At 35.3% G+C, this 21,587-nt stretch overlaps 1 protein-coding gene across 1 annotated transcript in view; it reads right to left on the minus strand.

The window, feature by feature from the left end:
* LRP1B (LDL receptor related protein 1B) overlaps positions 1–21,587 on the minus strand; it is a 1,140,323-nt gene that overhangs the window by 495,735 nt on the left and 623,001 nt on the right. Inside the window, exons 15-18 of the mRNA XM_063429375.1 lie at positions 19,058–19,180; positions 16,758–16,898; positions 15,321–15,446; positions 10,451–10,567 (exon numbers count right to left, since the gene is read on the minus strand). Coding sequence (XP_063285445.1) covers positions 10,451–10,567; positions 15,321–15,446; positions 16,758–16,898; positions 19,058–19,180 — 507 coding nt within the window. The remainder of the gene's footprint in view (positions 1–10,450; positions 10,568–15,320; positions 15,447–16,757; positions 16,899–19,057; positions 19,181–21,587) is intronic.

Raw genomic sequence — 21,587 nt, forward strand, 5'->3', positions numbered from 1 at the left:
TCCAGACTGGGACCAATCTTACCATCACTCATACATGACGACCAGACTGGGTTTGTGCTGGGTAGACAAGGACTGGACAACACCCGAAAATTATCCCTCACTCTAGAGAGAATGAGGAGGTCAGGCCCAGGCGGCCTGCTATTAGCATTAGACGCAGAAAAGGCATTCGACCGTCTGAGGTGGCCATTTCTCCGACAGGTATTAGAGAGATACGGTCTCCCACCCCAATTCATCAAACAAATATTCGCACTCTACTCCCACCCCGCGGCCCAAGTACTCCAAGCGGGATTTATGTCGCAACCATTCCAAATTACAAACGGCACACGTCAGGGATGCCCGTTGTCCCCCTTACTCTATGTACTGGCCTTAGAACCCTTACTTACCGCAATTAGAACCCACCCGGAGATCACAGGAGTTGATTGGCATGATCGCCAAATACAGATAGGGGCATTTGCGGATGACATTCTGCTATACGTCTCCAGACCAGAAAGCTCCCTACCATATATCATGAAAATCATTAAGGACTATGGAGAGCTGTCCTATTACTCCCTTAATACCACCAAGACACAGGCGATGGGTCTCCGCCTAGACACACAAACGATCTCCAACCTACGCAAACAATACCAATTTGAATGGAGAAAGAACAACATAAAATACCTAGGCCTTACATTTACTAAAAACATAGCAGATATGTTCCCCTCTAATTATAACAGGGTGTGGAGGGAATGCACAGAAGTGCTCAGGGGCTGGGACAGACTCTTTCTGACATGGTCGGACCGCATAACGGCGATAAAAATGACTATCCTACCCAAACTGCAATATGTCTTTAGGAACCTCCCCATGCGAGCGCCACAAGTATATTTCAAGGACATACAAGCTAAACTGACGCAATTCATTTGGGGAAAAGGCCGAGCTAGAATCTCCCAAAAGGTATTGATGGCCCCGATTAAACAGGGTGGGATGGCATTCCCCCATGTCAAATCATATCACCAAGCAGCAGTACTCACCTCCCTGCTGACCCACATTAATAAGGAGTCTCAACCCCAATGGGTGCAAATGGAATCAGACTCAATAGAACCCTTTCAAATCTCCAACTTACTTTGGCTGAACAAAAAATCTAGACCTAAAACACCAGACATACCTGCACAACTGGCCCTTGCCCTCCACACTTGGGATTTGCACAGATCAAAACTCGACACTGGGCAACCCATCTCTTTGGCAACTCCCCTAGAAGCCATAACATACTGCATACCGACATTTCACGCCAAACCATGGATTGCTAAAGGGGTCACCCACCTATCGCAGATGTGTAAAGAGGGCAAATTGATTGATTTCACTAAACTAAGCTCAGAGTATAATATCCCGAACACATCACATTACTCTTATGTACAACTCCAATCTTTCCTCAACAAACAACCCAAAGAAAAACCCCAAAAAAGTCACACACAAGGACCGAATATCCTCTCCATTTGGGAAAAAATTGGTATTGCAGGAAAACCCCCAACTAAGTTTAAACCACTTTCAGAATGTTACAAACTCCTACAACAATATCAACCTTTCCATAGTTCGACCCAAGCTAAACAATGGGAATCGGACCTGAATCTAACCATCCCTGAAAGCAGATGGCGTCACATCACCTCGTCGGTGAGGAAATTGATTAAATCCGCCCCACTATTAGAACAACACCAGAAAACATTATACAGGTGGTACATGGTCCCGACACGGTTACATAAAATATACCCGAACACAACCCAATCATGTTGGCGATGTGACCGAGAACAGGGCACGGTCTTGCACATCTGGTGGAGATGCACACGGTTAGCCAGGTTCTGGAACGAAGTTCATAAACTTATAGCAGAGGTCACGGCCGTAGTCATCGACTTTGAACCCGCAACCTGCCTGTTACTAGATTTCCCCGAAACTCTACCCCCCACAACAAAGAAGCTGATATACCACATGCTACTGACTGCACAAAAACTAATAGCTAGATCATGGAAATCTACCACACCCCCTTTGATTCCACACCTCGTCCAAGAACTAGACAAACAGATGTCCTACGAAACACAGTTTGGTAAACTTTCTCCCCAATCACGCCATGTCCAAGGGACATGGGAAAAATGGCGCAAATGGAGAGGGGTTAGCTCATCCAAACAGGGAAGTACTACGTTAGACGTAGTCTACGACGAGACACAAGACACTTACACGCAGAAGCACTGAACCAGTGCGCTACACTCACCAAAACAAACCAATAGGCAAAATTTTTGTAGGGAGAGTGGAGTATTTCCCGAGAGAATAGAAGTGAGACAAAGAAAGGCAGGGGGATACTAGCAGGTTGCGATGAATGGGTAGACAGGCTCCTGCGGGTAGACTGTGTAGAATGTGTACAAGGTAGCACCGAAGTTCTCAATTCCTCAGTATGTACGAAATATGTATATGTTATGATAAAGGTATAAACCATTGTATTGTGTTGTATCAACCCCCTCCCCCCCCCCCCCCTTCCCTTCTGTACCCTCCCCCATCCCATTTGGTTGGAAAAATCAATAAAATACAAATTACAAAAAAAAAAAGAAATCTCAGTGATAGAAATGCAGTGAATCCCAATACAGTCAAAATGAGACAAATTTGTATTTCTTAAATATTCTATCTTTATTGAAAACTACTTTTTCAAGGGCGCAACCATCGTAACCATTATAATAAACTGTAGTGTTTGAGTGTCATTTGAAGGTGATAGATTGGACATTAATTTTGTTTCCTATTCCTTCTGATGCTGAGACTGTTATTCTTCCCAATACACATGTGACAATTACATTGAGAATGCATATGAATTATGCGTAGTGCAAAGCAGCAATGTTGAGAATTGATTTGGAAAACTCACGTTTAATTAATCAATCACCAATACAATGTATGCTATTATTGTGTACTGGTGAGGATCAAACAATGCTCTATGATGGATTTAAAGCAATATCAGATCACTCACGTAAACAATCCATGGGTTTAAATCTAAAATTATATTAGTAAATTTACATAACTTAGCTGATTGCCGGGCTGGGTAATTTTAAAAGTAAATTGCCATTACAGATTGATAAAAGTACATTTTTGAAACACAAGTGTTAGATATTTAGCAAGTCAGTTGTCATTTTACTCCAAATCATACCTTATTGCATAAACCTCACAGTTTGAATTATTCCTTCAGTTTAATTTACCAACTTCACAGGTTTATCTATTGCAGGGCTGCCCAATACGTAGATCCCCATTTGTTGTAGAACTACAACTCCCATGGTGCTTTGCATGCCATAGAATGCCTTTAGAATGTCAAAACGCTGAGAGAGTTATAGTTCTACAACATCAGGGGATCTACCTGTTGGGCAGCCCTGATCTGTTGTATTGCATAGCATTTTTTTGTGCATCCTTTTGACACATCAAATAGTCAGGTAATAAGTGTTGGTCATAGAAAAACTTAAAATTTATGTTAAATTATGTAATGATTTAATGAGATTTTACAAACATTTTTTCCCATTTAACATTTTCTAATTTGGTCTCCTTATTACTGGCGATATACATCCCATGGGCAAGCTGTTGTTAATGTTACTGTTTCTTGTCTTCTAGCATTCACAGGGTTAAGAAAAAGAAGCACCGAGTTACAAATGTCATTGTTAGCCAAAGGTTTTATTCCACAGATGGGTCACCACTGAGTAACATTTAAAAGGTTTTGTTAGAAGCTCAATTTGCAAAGCTCTAGGGAAATTCCTTAACAAGGTAGGAAATGAACACGATCACAAACCTTTTTCATTGCTACAATTTAATACCTGAGTTTTAAATAGCTTTATTCACAGCACATTTTCAACAAAATTACAAAACTGAGGCCAAAATTGCCAAAATGAAGAAATAGCTGAGATTTGGAGTATTTTCAGTCAGTTATCTTGGCCTCAGTTATGATGTTCAGTTGTGTCAGATGCTATCACAAACCAACAAACAAATGGGAAGAATTCCATCACACATTACCAAATAGTGCAAAATAAAATTTAGCCTGTTAAATCCAGTGTCTGGAAACACTATTTCCAATATTGGTTCCATTAATCCTTCTGCATAGTGCAGAGGGACTGTAAATGCATTCCCCAGTGGCTCTAGTTATATTGACTGCAACCTAGTTGTTAGGAAAATGAGAGAAGAGGGAGGGTTTTGAGCACAATTCATGGCCTACTTGCAGATTACAGTAGCAACATTTAATGCCTCCAATAACACAGATCCATATAAACGAGAACTGATTTCCATTTTGGGCAATTTTTAGGTTGCATCCTTTCTTGGATTTGGTTCATAACCAATGTCCTTAACCCCTTATATTCCGTCATGATTCCCTTTTATTCCAGAAGTTGTGTCATTAAGGGGTTAAGCAGGATATTTGACCATTTTAGCTATGTATTTTGTCACACCTACTGTATGCAACAAAATAAAATGTCTTCTTCACAAAAAAATAGTTCACATCCTTATTGAACCATTGCAAGAAAAGGATACCATCAATTATGTACTATTTTTACCATGCAATTGTGATTCTATGAAAATCCACTTATTGCAGGTTGTGAGTAGGGAATTTTGGCATCAGCGTAGTCTGCATATTTCACATTGAAGCATGGAGGTTTCTGGGAAATGATAAATAGCCTCCATCATTGCTTTCCTCTTAATCTGGAACTATTCTGAAATTTAGATATAATTTCAATTTATTGAAAAAGTTCAGTAGCTCATTATAAATGGTCCTTGTCACTATGCCCATAATTGTGTAATGCTTTCTGATAGGGTGAGTATGAATATGAGACTGCGTGTTTATGTGTGTGTATGTTAGTGAGTTTGTGTATATGAATATGTGTATATGAATGTGACTGTATGTGTGTATATTAATGTTTGTGTGTGTGACAATATTGGAATGTGTGTGTATATGAAATTGCCCTTATACATTTTCACTCCTGATGTCAGGTATCCTAGGTATGCATCTGCGTTGGACAGTGGCATCTAAATCCATCCTCTACAGTTGTTCTGATTTATTATAAAATCTAGCATTATGCGTCACTGAGCAAAATAGAACATGTTATTCTGAACATCCTGTTGTAGCCCTCTGGACTGGAGTCTGAACACAGCAGCAGCAATATTTCAAAGATGTTATATTCAGATAGATACCGTATATACTCGAGTATAAGCCGACCCGAATATAAGCCGAGGCCCCTAATTTTACCCCAAAAAACTGGGAAAACTTATTGACTCGAGTATAAGACTAGGGTGGGAAATGCAGCAGCTACTGGTAAATTTCTAAATAAAATTAGATCCTAAAAAAATTATATTAATTGAATATTTATTTACAGTGTGTGCATATAATGAATGCAGTGTGCGTGTATGAATGCAGTGTGTGTATGAGTGCAGCGTGTGTGTATGAGTGCAGTGTGTGTATGAGTGCAGTGTGTGTATGAATGCACTGTGTGTATGAATGCAGTGTGTGTATGAGTACAGTGTGTGTGTATGAGTACAGTGTGTGTATGAATGCAGTGTGTGTATGAATGCAGTGTGTGTATGAATGCAGTGTGTGTGTATTAGTGCAGTGTGTGTATGAGTGCAGTGTTTGTGTATGAGTGCAGTCTCTGTATGAATGCAGTGTGTGTATGAGTGCAGTGTGTGTATGAATGCAGTGTGTGTATGAGTGCAGTGTGTGTATGAGTGCAGTGTGTGTGTATGCATGCAGTGTGTGTGTATGAATGCAGTGTGTGTATGAGTGCAGTGTGTGTGTGTGTATGAGTGCAGTGTGTGTGTATGAGTGCAGTGTGTGTGTGTATGAGTGCAGTGTGTGTATGAGTGCAGTGTGTGTATGAATGCAGTGTGTGTATATGAGTGCAGTGTGTGTGTATGAGTGCAGTGTGTGTGTGTATGAGTGCAGTGTGTGTGTGTGTGTTGCAGAGCCTTGGTGGGGAGTGGGCAATTTTATTATTATTTTTTAATTATTTTAATTTTTTTATTATTATTTTTTATTTTATTTAATTATTATTTATTTATTTTTTTTATTATTATTATTTGTTTTCGTACCCCCTCCCTGCTTGATACATGGCAGGGAGGGGGCCTCTCACTCCCTGGTGGTCCAGTGGATGGGCTGTTACTTACCTCTCCTGCAGCTCCTGTCAGCTCCCTCCTCCTCCGCGCCGGTCCGTGCAGCTCCCAGTGTAAGCCCCAGTCTAAGTCTCGTGGCCGCACTATGACCCCGCGGCTCTCACGAGACTTACACTGGGAGCTGACAGAGGTGCTGAACGGACTGGCGCGGAGGCGGAGGGAGCTGACAGGAGCTGCAGGAGAGGTAAGTAAGAGCTCCCTGCCAGCCCCCCCTCCTACACAGCCCCCTGTCTGTATTATGGCAATGTAAATTGCCATAATACAGACATTGACTCGAGTATAAGCCAAGTTGGGGTTTTTCAGCACAAAAATGTGCTGAAAAACTCGGCTTATACTCGAGTATATACGGTACATAGCTAAAAAAAAAAAAGAGACATGTATCCATCAAGTTCACCCTTTCTCACATTTGTCTTTTCTGTTGATGCAAAGGAAGGCAAAAAAAAAAAAAAAAACAGTTTGAAGCATTTCCAATTTTACAACAAACTAGGGAAAACATCCTTTTTGACCCCAAAATGGCAGTCAGATATCTCCTTGTATCAAGAAGCTATTACCCCACTTATTAAAAAATGATATCCCTGACTATTATGTTTTTGTAAGTATTCATCCAATTGCTGTTTAAAAAACTGTGCACACTTTGATAAAAAAACACCTCTTAAGGCAGAGAAAGTGAACCTGTCATCGTCTGCAATTTGTCATTTTTCCTTATGGCAGTAGAGAGACATTTAAATCAAATTAACTTGTTAATGACCAGAAGAAATTTAATATACTCAAATATACAAGAAAAAAACTAAACAAATCCGGATCCAGACAGGTACACTGTTTGAATAATATTCAAACACCCAGAATCGAGCTCCCTTATAGTTATTCATTTACAATACATAAACTCCTGGTCCGGCTCTTATGTTTTCACCTTGGAGTCTTTTGTTGGGTCCCACTCCCTCTTATGGTGGTGGTAATATTCCTCCAGGAGAAAATGGATTAAACATATATAGTGTTATATATCTTAGAAAGCAAACAGGTATGTCAATTTTCTCCCTGAGGAACATTACCACCAACATAAGAGGGAGAGAGTTCCCCACAAAAGACTCTAAGGTGAAAAAATAGGAGCAGAACCTCTGGCTCTATTTATTATGAGTGAATAACTATAATGGAGTTCTATTCTATTCTGTTGTAAGGATAACTGTGGGGCAAGTTTGAATATTATCTGTACTCTACATTCTGCACCATTGTGTTAATTATTTTAATCTTTGAGGTACATTGTAAATTGGAATCCCTATTGCTGCTAAGTATTCATTATTACATTTTATGTCAATTTTTCCATAGAACTTTATAGGTGTTTTTTTAATATAGTCGTTACACATATACACATAATTGTGTAAGGTTTTAAATTGCAATTGCACTTTTTGGATGGTTCAAGCTTGCACATTGTTGGATGTGTTTTGCACCTTGATACCCTGTTTTTGGTTGTGATCTTCACTGATACCTTTATGTGCACATGTGCATTTTATAACTCAAGTCTGATCACTTTGAACATTTTGATTTATTTGAAGAGCTACACTAAGTTTTAGAATTCGGTATTGGAAGAGTACAATGTAAATGAAACAGAATGTGTTTGTTCATGCTCTGGAGCAGGGAAATACTAAACTAACATAGACTCTTAACTGACCTAGTCAAACAAAGGAATTCTCAACAATTTATACAACAGTCCTACTATCATTGCTTAGAACTTGACAAAGAGAGCTTTGACTTGTATATTATTCACACATTTTTCATTACGTTAACTTAAAGTCGCGGATAATCTTGCACACATGCACAAACAAGGAGTTACAATAACCAAAGGTTACTTTTTATATTTTCTTAATAGCAAAACATAATAACTATGATTTAGAGCTCTTTTGGAAGCTACATCTTGCTCCCTCCAGTCTTGCTATGCTACAAAGCTCTACTTCCTTAGATTATCTGTGACTCTGAGAGTATGACTACTATTAAAGTGTTTATCTTGCTTTGACAAACAGCACATTGAGGGAATCTATAAATACAAGTGCTTCTATAATGGCAAGACAGCAGGATGCCTTCATTCTTAGCCTTATTTTTTTTTTAAGTTAGAAGCAAAAAAATAAAGTTCAAGTGCTGGTCTACAAATGGGTATAGAACACTCTCCTTTCATCTTTAATATTGCACGTTTCTATTCATAGTAAGAAGAAAAGAACACCGTCTCCAAGCAACCTCTCCTGAATGAAGGCTGTAAACATCTCTGCTTTGAGAAATTATTTATTTATTTATTTATAAAATATTTTACCAGGAAAGATACATTGAGATTTCTCTCGTTTTCAAGATAAATTGAGCAATAGAGATAGACAGACATGAAAATTAAAGATTGATTGATCAATTGATTGTTGATCAGTGTAGGCCTTTGTCAGAATTTAAAAAAAATTATAGTATTCTGCAAATAGTTATAATTTTCCAATACATTTCACAGGTTAGTAGGAATAGGTTGTAGGAAGACAAATTTGTCAAAACATCAAGGGCAAGAGCCGTGACACTCTGTGGTGCTGTATTATATAACAGAATTATAAATAAGTTGCTGTAAACATTTAATGTGAGGCAAAGAATTTTTGAGGATATAGACATCTTTGGAAATGTGTTATCAGATGGTGAAAGAGGAAGCGGGGAGTGATAACAGAGATCTTAGACATTGCCAGAACAAAAAGATAGTTAGGAGGGGATTTTTGAAGAAGACTGTTGTGTGGTTCTTTCTAAGGCTGGAATTTTTTCTCTAATGGTGATAGCGGAGTAGTGGGATTACTGACAGACTAGTTAGTCAATTTAAAAAAAAATATTAAACAATAATTGAATTGAATGTCCATTCACAATAGATTGGATAGAAAATATCTGGAATAGAGGGATAGCCACATAGAAAAGATGTGTAGTAATTATCATTGGACATACAAGCAAGTGGATTAACATTTTGGCCTCTAAAATTTGGAATCAACAAATTCTATAACTGTATTGTAGGTATACACACCAGAATTTAGTTAATAATTACATATGTAGGGGCACATGGCTAAACCTTTTGATAAGTTATAAACTCTGTGGGAGATTTTACATCAAGTTTGAAGAGAAGTTCTCTAATACCTTTGCATTTTAGATATTGGTTAAAACATATTTAAAATTAATATCCTAATAAGAGAGAATCTCACATTTTGTTGTAGGCGTTGAGAAACAAGGTCAGGGTAGAGCAGAAGAATACTACAGGCAGCTTTGTTGCTCTTTGTCACAGCAACTACAGTGCATGCACTGTAGTTGCTTTAACTATTATTCTGGTAAAAGAGCATCTTACATTTGATAGAGGTCATTATGTTCTCAAACTGGTAATGGAGTTAGCATTTTGGTATTATGGGGGAGTTATTCCAGCTTGGCCACATTTAAATATTAGTTATCTAGCATTATGAAAACTGACTTGTGGATGGGTGAAGGGGGTAAATGTAAGCTGTTCATGAATGCAGAAATACAATTCACAAGAGTCTCATATAATTAAAGGGTAAGAGTGCAGATTACATTTCTATGATGTTAATACATAACTACTACTGAGACCAATAAATACAAAATATCATCAGATACCTCCTACGTCATATTTAAGCATTTAGGTATTAGTGTATGTTTGTTTGGTAAGTAAAATTACATACTGAGGGAAGTTTAAATATGTGTATAAATATTATGCATCTTCCTATATTTGTCTTTTATTGTTACTTAGAGCTGTGCATCTTAGCTAAAGCTGCTTTATTACTGCTGTAGTAAAAAAGGGAAAAAAACTAACAAAAAATACCCAAGAAATATAATTCTGTCTCTGGAAAGATTTTGACTAAATTATAAGTAGTCTCCTACTCTAACAGCCTTCTATCAATTTTCACCTACAACCAGAACATATTTGCTTACTTATCCCAATCTGTCTTGATTGTGACGTATGGATATGCATTGCTTTCTGTCTAGATTTTTGTATTTAGCTTGTATGTCATTGCTCAATCCTGAGGCGTGTTCATGTATGCGCACCTTTATTCAATTATGCTTTATACCAACCTCCATTCTTCCTTTCTAGGAATCGGTTATACAAGCGACATTCAACAAACTGTAAAAATAAAATCCCTACACTAAAATCAAAAGTGTATTTTAGTCACTGCCCAGGACAAACACTACTGAACCTATGTCTAATTACCTCTCTCTCTTTCTCTCTTTAGGATAACTTATTTTTGTTTAATGATTGTCATCCACTTCAGTTTTTTACACTGAGCTCATGACTGGTACTCACCACAAGATGCCATTTCATCTGATCTGTCTCCACAATCATCTTCTTGGTCACATAGCCAGGACTTTGAAATGCAGCGTCCATTACTGCAGGAGAATTGGTGGGGCTGGCAAGTTCTCGCTGTATAAAACGTTATTTAATGCAATCAGTTCTTTTCATGAGGAAATAAACATTTAAATCACAAAACCCATCCTTAACCCCAATAAATGAATCTCTTTACAAGTAACTCTCAGTTAAACTACTATGTCAACCCAGCATACCCTTCACCCGACCCTTTCAGCTAACAGCCTGCCCAAATCTCACTCCTGGAAATGTTGTGTTTTAGTACAATTTTGCAATTAGTGTAATATTTGATTGCTGTAACGTTTTGCTTGTGACTGTACTATTAACAACCAGCTTTTAATGTGGATACTTCCTGCCTTTATTCTAACACCTCTCCACTACTAAAGTGCACTTCTAAAATTTAATCTACCCTCCCATAAACTGCTAAGTAATTCTTAGCACATGATTCTCTCTGTTCTTAGAATAGAGTTACAGACCAAAGCAGCTGTTTTCCTGCTCTTTGTCACATCAACTACCGTGCATGTACTGTAGTTGTTGTAACTGTTACTCTAATAAGAGAGCATCTTCCTAGTAGGAAATGAGTGAAATAAGTCACTCTGTTCTGATACTGGTGTGCCAGCATTGAAGCCAGCACTTTGGATCATGGTTAAGGCATGCTCAGTTTGGCCAGTTATGAAGGGGATGGAAGGTAGATAGAAAATGGTGTTGGTTATTATATTACTGAAGCAACTATGATTGACTGCATGACCTTGATTGACTGCATGATAACAGCACTGCTGACACTGGACAGTATGGTATGTATTTAACTATAATATCCTACAACAATTATGTGTATCATGCATCACTAAAAGATATATTGACTGCATAACAAGATGAAATCACTTAAAGTGACAGGTTCACTTTATGCATATATCTGTAAACAAATATCCTAAAATACACTGTTGCCATTCATATTGATCTAGTCCATTTCCACCACGAAATGCGGAATAAGGGCAATATATACGTCAGGGATTGTTTAATATTATTATTCATATCGCACCAACAGGTTCCTCAGCTATGTGGAATAAATGAATGAAACATAGATGTGATTGCATTGTGGCATGCACATACACATATTAAGCTAGAACTTCACAGTTATACATAATTTTCCACACACATACATAGACATACAAACGTAAACATATCCATAAAGATAGACAATTATTTATCCATAGACATACAAACAGAACACACACATACATTCATACATAAATACATACATAACACTAACACAATAGCATGGAACAACACACATTCACATTTCAAGTTCAATGTATTATCTTCTCCCCCATGTGGCTCACATTGAGCAGTGAGCATAGCGAGGGACTCCATTGTTCTAACTCCTGGGTATGCTAGGAGCATGAGAGCTATACACCAGAGAATACAGCTTTCCTGTCTGCTTCCAACCAACTATTTGCCTTTTAACATCCAGTATTTGACATGATATGACCTCACATGCCCTGCTCTTCCTGACTAAAAGGCATAAGAGAGCAAGGATATGTAAGATTGTAAGCTAACGAGTGATCTAGTTTAGTACTTTGTATAAAAAGGCTGTTAATGCTAGATAGCTCACAGGCTCATGGTTCAGCACTGTGAAATATATTGGTGCTTTATAAATACCAGTAATAATAATAATAATAATAATAATAATAATAATAATATGTCTGGACACTGTTATGGAGAGGTTTTTATTGTAGAAAAACTTGAGGATTTAAAATGTATCCTAAAATTCATAAGACAGCAGCACTGATGTTACTACAAAAACATTGATGTTACTTGCTAAAACATAACTGCAGTTAAAACTCCCCTTGGGTGGTTTTGCTCATTCATATGCAAATATAAGAGAATTGTATGCATTTTTAACCCCTTAAGGACCAAACTTCTGGAATAAAAGGGAATCATGACATGTCACACTTGTCATGTGTCCTTTAGGGGTTAAGCTCTGCATGTAACTAAACACAAACTGCACACAAAGGGTTAATGTGAAATGTCTATCTATAAAGAGGAGAGGAGAGGAAAAATATCTTTTGGTTGGCACTTGGCAGAAGTCTACAAATATATTTTGTAGCTTTATGTTCAGCTACTGAAAAACGAACTCTTATCAGATTGTCGTAAACAAAATAATATGTCTCTTGTAAATCGCTACCACCTCTAACCTTCACTACAGAATACCAATCAACTCACAAGCACACCGTGGGGAAAATGTTTAATAGATTATTAATCATGTGAGAACAGGTGAAATAGATTTTGCAGTTAGTTCGAGTTGTTTAATTATTAGTTTATAGCCTTTTATGCATCATTAGCCTTTTTTATAAAAAAGAAAGCATGAAAAACTATTTTAAATGAAGCATTTCATGCTCTTTGCATTAGAGCATAATTTAGAATAGTTCTGAAATAGGGTAAATCTCACAAGACAGTCATTGAGCCCTTTCTCAATAGCTCTTATGTCAACAAACCTTCATAAATGTATCTTTGAACCATGTAGTGTAAAAATGTGCTCTTCTGTTTTGCTAATGAGACTTTACAAGCCTTAAACATAATTGCCTGCTCAGTGAAATCTCAGTTTTCTGTGCATATTCATTAGCTTTTAGACTGTTATGCATTTATATTAGTTTCATTATTTACCCAACAGATGATAAACGCAGCTGGGATATATATTCTAGATAAGGTTATTGGTAATGATAAATACTACCTACGTATTCATCATTGACTATTAATCTTTTAAGTAACTGTGAAATCATGAAAAACTTCAAAGGAGAGGGACCGATAATTAAAAGCGACAGTATAGACAGTAACACTTATATGCAACCCTATTGGAAACTCCTACAATTCATTGTTTTGGTGAAATGTCATTTAAATATGTCCAGTGCTAAAGTGCGCGGCTATACTTTAAGATGGTAAAGCATTGTGACACAGATCAAGGTTACAGTGAAATTCAATGTCAAGAATAGCATCTCTGCTCTTAGTGAGGTATAAAATTATATAAAAGGATCTCTCAATAAAACCTGTCTAGTAACTGCTGTAATTTATGGGCAAACAAGATACATGGGGAATAAACACTTACAAGGTCTGATGGAACATTTAACAAGATTGCTAAACAGTGTGGTAGATAAGAAGAGTTGTAGTGTTTATGGTGCAAGAAGTCTGCTGGTGCTGTTACGTGGCTGAGAAGGTTAATGACTTAGCCCTGGTGCACACAGTCAAGCTTGCTTTATTAAAATAGGAAAAGTAGAATTTCTCCTTCACTTTCAGCTATATCAGTATTGTCCCTATTTACACATAATTAATTGGCTGGGAACACCAGCTGATGCCCCAGTCAATTAATTTAATCCAAGGAGGGTGGAGTTGATATGCTTATATAGAAGGGAAATGCCCACCTTAGCGATGTCTGCAAAGAGGAGCAAGATCACCGGCATCTGAGAAACCTAGAAAATTGTCTGATGATCAAAAATAGTTTGACTATTCACTGTGGGATAGCACTGGGGACTATCAACACCCTGACTAGTACTACTAGACTTTAAATTCTCATCTAAACAAATTGATTTGTCCAGGAAATAATTTATTTTCCAGGCAAATTTGTTTGTGTCTGGATTAAAAGGATTCTGATTCATATAAACTAATTTGTTTATGGGCAAAATGACCCTTTACAGTCAACTAACTAGTACATTGGTCTGTAGTTGTTACTTAGATTGCCCCCTTATACCAAGCAGTAAAATAACCGGCTGGAGATGATTTGAACCAAAAACCATAGCATTCTTTTAGCAGAATTTTTATTTATTTGATAGTGATAGGTTCTTTTATGTCTCTGTATCATCTAATATCCAACGTAGGCCTTAATTTTATAAGCCATAATAACTTTCTAAATGATTTATCTATGGAAGCCACCATTAAAATCTATAGGAATTTTTGTAGATACGTCATTTAAAAATGTTTTCTAATAGTATTGAATAATTTACAATGCTAATTAAATCAAGACTATAATTGTCTGACTTTGAGCCAATCACATAACTCCTTGTATTGCTTGTGAATCATTTTCCATTATAGTGTAATTTTAAAATATGTACAGTTCAAACTTTAAAAAACAAAAACATATGCCCTAATAATTCTATATTGGAGTCTTTATTCATCTACTGGGGTCAGAATCAGAGTTCTGTGTCATTACATTGCTTGAAGTACTACAGCACTTGATTTGTAAATTGATTATAAAGATTTTGAAGCATCTGGCTGTTAATGAATATGAGCTAAGAACGAACTGGCTATCAAGCATACATCCATACTTACGTAGTTACATACATACATGGATTTTTGTATGTTTTAGAGTTATATAACACTGACAGTTTTATAAATATATAACATTTAGGATTCAAAAACAGGAACTTTGAAAATAGTCCTCAAAGATCAACAAATACTTAAAACACAATTTTTATTTGTGTAATACTATACTTTTGGCTGTTTAAAAATAAAATATAATAGAAGGCTCCAAATATAACACAGTTAAAAAAAATAAGGTTGTAGAGCTTAGTTTTTAAATTGTATATTAAGATTCAGTCCATATGGAGAGATTCTGTTCCAAATTACTTTGGAAAGCTGAGTCAGGCTCAACGAAGAGGTACAATATAATTTGTATTCCATCATTATTGGCATCACATTTTGAATTAATTTAAAAAGGCAATAATGGTACTATCTGCATTAGTAAGGAATGATGACCTGAATTTTGATGAATCGAAAGTCAAAAACTAGCTAAACACCTAGCTAAACTTTATTTTTTTACCTGAACAAGTCTCATTTGATTCATCTTCATTATTTGCACAGTCGTTTGCTCCATCACAAAGCCACCTCTTGGGAATACAGCGGTTATTTTGGCACTTAAATTGATCACCTGGACAGCTGTGATTCACTAAGAAAAAAAGAAGCATTTCAAGACACTAAAAGCATGCAAGTAAATAGGAATTAGCATTCAATGCATGTAAATGAGTAGAAGATAATGTGTTTAAATGAAACCCCAAAGTTATGGTACTGAGAGAGTGTGTATTTTTATTAACAGATGAATAAAGAGCTAAATGAGTTTTTAATGGTATTTTGTTCAAAATAAAATGAACCAATGAACCAATGGTACCAAGTCATTTGTCAACACTAAGATAAGCTTTAATTCCTTAAACAATGACTCATAATTTATATATTGTTAACAACAATGTGGTAATCTGCTTTTTAATGATTCATGTTCCTCAGTGTAAGCATCAATTGTTTTTTTTTCTTTCTTAACAAGCTGAATAGATTTGAAGTTAAACGTTTATTTCATACAATGATACAAATCATTTTATAACTTGTTTGCAGAGCACAGCCGAGAGATTGAATTGTAGTCTGTAAAGTTTAGATGCAAATGTTATAAGGCTTGTGTTTTTATATAAAATGAAATAAGCAAATATTTTTTTTATTGTAAATGGGAATGTTAAACACACAACTTTTTCCTTTATCTATCTAGTTTTAACATTTATCAAAAAAAATGGATGCTTAGCTAGCATAGAAACATAGTACAAAAAAACTATTTAGCTTATAGTTTGCTATTCCGGAATAGCGGGAAATGTAAAATTATGGATAATAATGCAACCTTTTATTTGTTTCTTCGTTATTTTTTTTAGACAGTGCCTTGCAACTCTAAAGACAAGCTTGGAAAAAAAAACTAGTTAAAAAGCAGAATTACTAATTTTATAATAACATTTTGTTAGATTTCTACCCACTCTGTAAAAGTTTGTTTTTTTCACATTTTTGTTTGTTTGTGTATGTGTCGTGTATGTGTCTGTCCTCACATGTATTGATTGATATATTCATGTATAGACTGTGAATCTAAGTTTATGATGATCCATTTGTTTTAGAAAACATGTTTGATAACATTTAAAGCGCTATCTACATTTGTGCTATTTTACTCAAACGTGTTTTTGAAATTGTTATATAGAGCACTTGTTATACATATTATAATGATTAATACCTATTCATTACTGCATTACTACATTTACATTTCAATAGCTTCAATTTGTTTCTCATTTCTCTACTAGTTAGTGTTAAAGATATGGTTGCGTAAAACGTTTCTAAAGAATATATGCTAAAATATCCCAGTTTATATTTTATCTATTCTACCAGATGAACAGACATAATATAATAATGACATAGAATAAAATAATTAATTAGTAATAAATTAAAATATACATACTGCAATTTTCAAAATCTTCATCACTGCCATCCAAGCAATCATCTTCCCCATCACACTTCCAGTTTTCTTGGATACAGTGGTGGTTTTTACATTGAAATTCTTCCAGATTGCATACCTGCGGTATCTTTTGCTCAGCGTTAACTAATAAAAAGTGAACATCCAAGAAAAAGAAAATATATTAACTGTTTGTTAGTTGAATAAAAGAAAAAGAAAAGTAATAACGTGATAGATGCGTGATCTGTATTGCATTCCATTTTAACATTTGATAATGGATACATTTAATAAATCGAAATTCAGATTTTTTTTCTTCAATAGAATTTTCAGTAATCACAGTATTTTCTATGGAATTTACATACAAAACAAGCACAATGGATGGAGCAATACTAGTCCTCTCTTCTCAATTGGAATTATGTGAAGACAGAGGGGCACACACAATAGTGCAGATGGCTATACACAAATAAAAATAGGTGTCAAAGGCTTCAGGATCTTTTTAGGGGTGATCCAAATCCCTCTGTGGGTATCCTGGATTTCCAAGGATGTTTTCGTATTCCACCGGTTTTCCCAGCTCATCAAAGTTGAATCCCTTGCTGTTTATGGTGGAATACGAAAACATCCTTGGAAATCCAGGATACCCACAGAGGGATTTGGATCACCCCTAAAAAGATCCTGAAGCCTTTGACACCAGAGCCAGGTCCAATTGGCTCTAATTTTGTGAGTGTTTCCATCTATTGCCTATTTTTATTTGTGTATAGCCATCTGCACTATTGTGTGTACCCATCTGTCTCCACAGAATTCCAATTGAGAAGAGAGGACTAGTATTGCTCCATCCATTGTGCTTGTTTTGTATGTATATTACAGTGTTGGTGTAGGGGATCCTACACGGGTGTTTTAGAGCAATCCACTTGTGTCACTATTTAGTCATACCATTTATATTTGTTTTTCTATGGAATTTACTCAAGAAAAGTCCCAATACTCTATGAACTGTAGGTGTATAATATCAGGAAGATATGAAAAATCGTATGTAGTGAAACAAGTAATCTATCCAAGCCAAAGGGCAATCTATTAACTCCTTCATTTCCAAGTTGCTTTTGTTTAAACATATTAGTACAACATTTTTGAAACATGGAAGGCAAATAATTGTATTTAAAGAATGCCAATCATGGAAACAAATATTCTTTAACCCCTTAAGGACACATGACATGTGTGACATGTCATGATTCCCTTTTATTCCAGAAGTTTGGTCCTTAAGGGGTTAAAGTACACAGTTTTAATTTTCCATATATCTGTCCATCATTCACATAAATATTCAGTAGGTATATTCTCAGCAAGAATGTACTTGATCTTTCATCTTGCAGTATTCTAAACAATGTCTGGAAGCATTTGAAATGTTAATGTACAAGAATAAATTCTATTTATGTCGAATATGGAAGAGGTATAACAAAAATATATAAATAATCACTTTAAATATTCTGTATTTGTAGGGATACAATGGCATTTTTTAGAAGGGCCAAATCCTATACAAGCTACCAGTCTGTAAAACTGATGCTAGTATGTTGGAATAATGTTTGGAATAATCTCTACATACAGTAAGTAGAGTTACATCAAACATTCACATAAAAAACATGACAGACATTATTTGACACTAAATATGCAAGATTGACCTTTCCCTTTCCGTTAAGTGTCTGTTTAGTTGGCAGTGAATGGCTTTAGACAGTCTAGAACAAGAAGTGTGAAGAACAAATTAGACTTTAGATCGGGAAGCAATTAGAACAAAAAGTTACTAAACTTTCAAACAAAGATGGATAGATAGAGAGACACAAAAAAAGACAAATTGAGCTAGGGAAGGAAATATACTGAATTAAAAGACGTGTACATGCTAGGAATTCTTGAAATACATATATATAATAGTGTTACATTTAATGCAAGTAATGCATTCTCTTTAGTGCTGTTAACATCCATAAAGAAGAGTTTACAGAAGAGTTTAATTACTAAACTGCAAAAAATGGTGAATTGAAAAACTCAGCTTTAAATATTCAAGCTGTAACTTCAGCTTAGAGAATATTTCCAAACCAACTATTGAGGCCTACATTTTTCAATTCAGCTTTCAGTTAGCTACCATTTTCTGTTTAATGATAAAATATGAAGTGTTTTTATGCAACTGACTTTTTTTTGTATTTTGTATTTTTTTTTTAAATGAATTTGTGTTTATTCATCATTGTGTTTACTATTCAACTTGTTTTGCCAGGAAAATAACAAAAACAAGAAATAAGTAAATAAAAGAAATGTCGATAAAGCCTTACACACACAAGTTGCATTGTTTTCATCCAAATGCTGGTTATCAGCACAACTACAAACTCTGCCGCCAGGAATTGCTAAGCAAAGTGTACTGCAGCCTCCATTGTTTAAACGGCAAGCATTGTCTCCTGAAGGAAAAAAACAAACACCTTAGTTTCTAATAACTTATCAGTAATGAGAAGAGTAAAGCAGAAATACCATTACTGCAAACACTAAAAACCATTTGTCTCGTAACAAAGTACTGTTCCCGTGCTTCGCTCTGAGCAAAACACAGAGAAATTATTTTCAAATGTGTTATCGTGTCCTTGTCATTTGTGAGTAAATCCTTATTTCGATCTATAGTCTTTAATAGTATACAATTTCTACAGTGATAACAGAAACATTTATACAGTCCTATCAATACAAAACATATTGTATATAGTGTAATAAGTTTAGCATTTAATTTAGTAATATATAATAGAAACGCATTAATGTACTTTCTGAAGGACAAGTTACTACTTGTCTTCATGGATATATTTTTAGCACTTTATAAACTCCCATTCACTGTGGACCACACTGGAGACTTCTTTTTTTTATTATTGTGTTCTTAGAGATATAATATACTGCACTTCTGGCCATGTATTTAATATAACTCTCCATCTTTCATGGGGGGGGTGAGAAAAAAGAGAGGACATTATCTTGACTCCTTCTGATATTGACCTCAATTTAATATCTTGTGTAAGCTTTTCAAGTTATTTTATATTTATGAATAAACTTCTTAAAGATATTTTTAAAAAAATATTAAAATATCCCCCAAAAAATATATCATATAGAAAAAAAACAGATCAATATCTTTAAAAAAAATGGTGATATTTAAAAAAAAATATCAATATCTAAAAAATATATAAATTTATTAAAGTATTGAATTTTTCAAAAAAATAACTTATTTGTAAAGCTTATCCAAGAAATAGTAAATCAGGGCCTTTCTTAGCACTTCAATGCATGATTATGACCATCATGGATCAATAAAGAGACTTTCAGGCATTGTGGAAATAATTGAAATAGTTCAAATAGTGAATTAACATGTATGTGGAAAAATAAAGTCACTGTTTGTTTTTAGAACTGCTGCTTGTTATAGGCAAATTCTACTTTATAATAAAGTGGTATTGTGCACACAGTTTTTGACATTATTTCATTTGTTAATTTTTTGCACCTTATGAAGGAGCACCACTGAGGATTGTTAAGGGAGCACTCCAAGCAAAAGTGCCAAGTCAGGTAGTCTCCTTTGAAGAGGAATTGGGGTGCAGAGTCTGGTGGAACCCAAGTAATAAGTCAAACCTTTTTAAAACAGTTTGATACCTTACAGTGGAGTGGTGCCAGGGAGCTTCTAATTCTATATAACCTTGTGTATCCCTATATAACACCACAAACATTTTCCTTCAGGATAAATGTATGTGTATATATTTATTCTTGCAATAAGCAGAATAATCCAATTCATTATTAACTCTATAAAATGTCATCATGAAGAATTAACACTTTAATGCTGAGATTTATAGCCAAATTTAAGACTGCGAGTGTTTATCTACATTGGTTCTGACAACAAAACATTTAACGTTTCTGACAGAGAAAATAACATTGCTTACAAACACAATAAACTGAATTCGCTACTTCAAGAAAATAAATGCAGAAAACATGACAATAAAAGCCATGTCGTGAGTATGTGGGCCTGAGAAACAATATGTAAACACCTATAAAGAGGATGAACTGCGTTCTAACTATACTGTTATCTATGAATATTTAATTTACGTATTTTACTTTTACAAATGTTCAAGTGCAGTTACAGTCCTCACTCCATGGACTGAAATAGATTAGGCTGGTGTTTTATCATTTTGAGGTGTAAATTCAATTTTCCATGTTTACAAAGCTTATAAATGAAAGCACTGGAAGCCATCTCGGCCGATAACTTAACGGAAGCTATTTAGCATCATTTAACTTCTGAACCCAGGGGTAATCAAGTTTAGATCAGGTTTCCAATAGAATCATAAAAACTTATATTACATGAATAAAAGACAAAGGGCATCCAGTTAAAGCCATGTTTCCCACATGACCTTGGAATCCAGTGTATTATTCTTTATGGTATGCAAATTTGTTTTCATGAATAAGCAATCAAGCATTCCTTACCTTTAACAAAATATGTATTTGGTACTTTACATATGGATGAAATTAAAATAGAAATTGTTCTAAAGGAGAAAAGGGTGAAGTGTGGATAATGAAAACACAAACAAAGCTTGTTTAGCAATGAAACACAAATTGCTTTAAATTAAATCTCATTTTTCCAAGTCCAAGAGTTATATTAAATATGAACTGCCAATATCTTTTAATAAAACATATATATAAAGGGGGTACAGGGAAGCAACTCCTGTGGTGGTGTTCTCAAGTCCAGAGCACCTGTGGTGGCGTTAACTTTGAGAAAGCCTAACTGCAGGTGAAACACCCTTTTTGACGTACATTTTAAGATTTTATCCAGAAACATCCAAATTTATCCAGAAATTATAT

The sequence above is a fragment of the Pelobates fuscus genome, chromosome 8 (genome assembly GCF_036172605.1).
Source record: "Pelobates fuscus isolate aPelFus1 chromosome 8, aPelFus1.pri, whole genome shotgun sequence".
In the NCBI taxonomy this organism is placed as follows: Eukaryota; Metazoa; Chordata; class Amphibia; order Anura; family Pelobatidae; genus Pelobates; species Pelobates fuscus.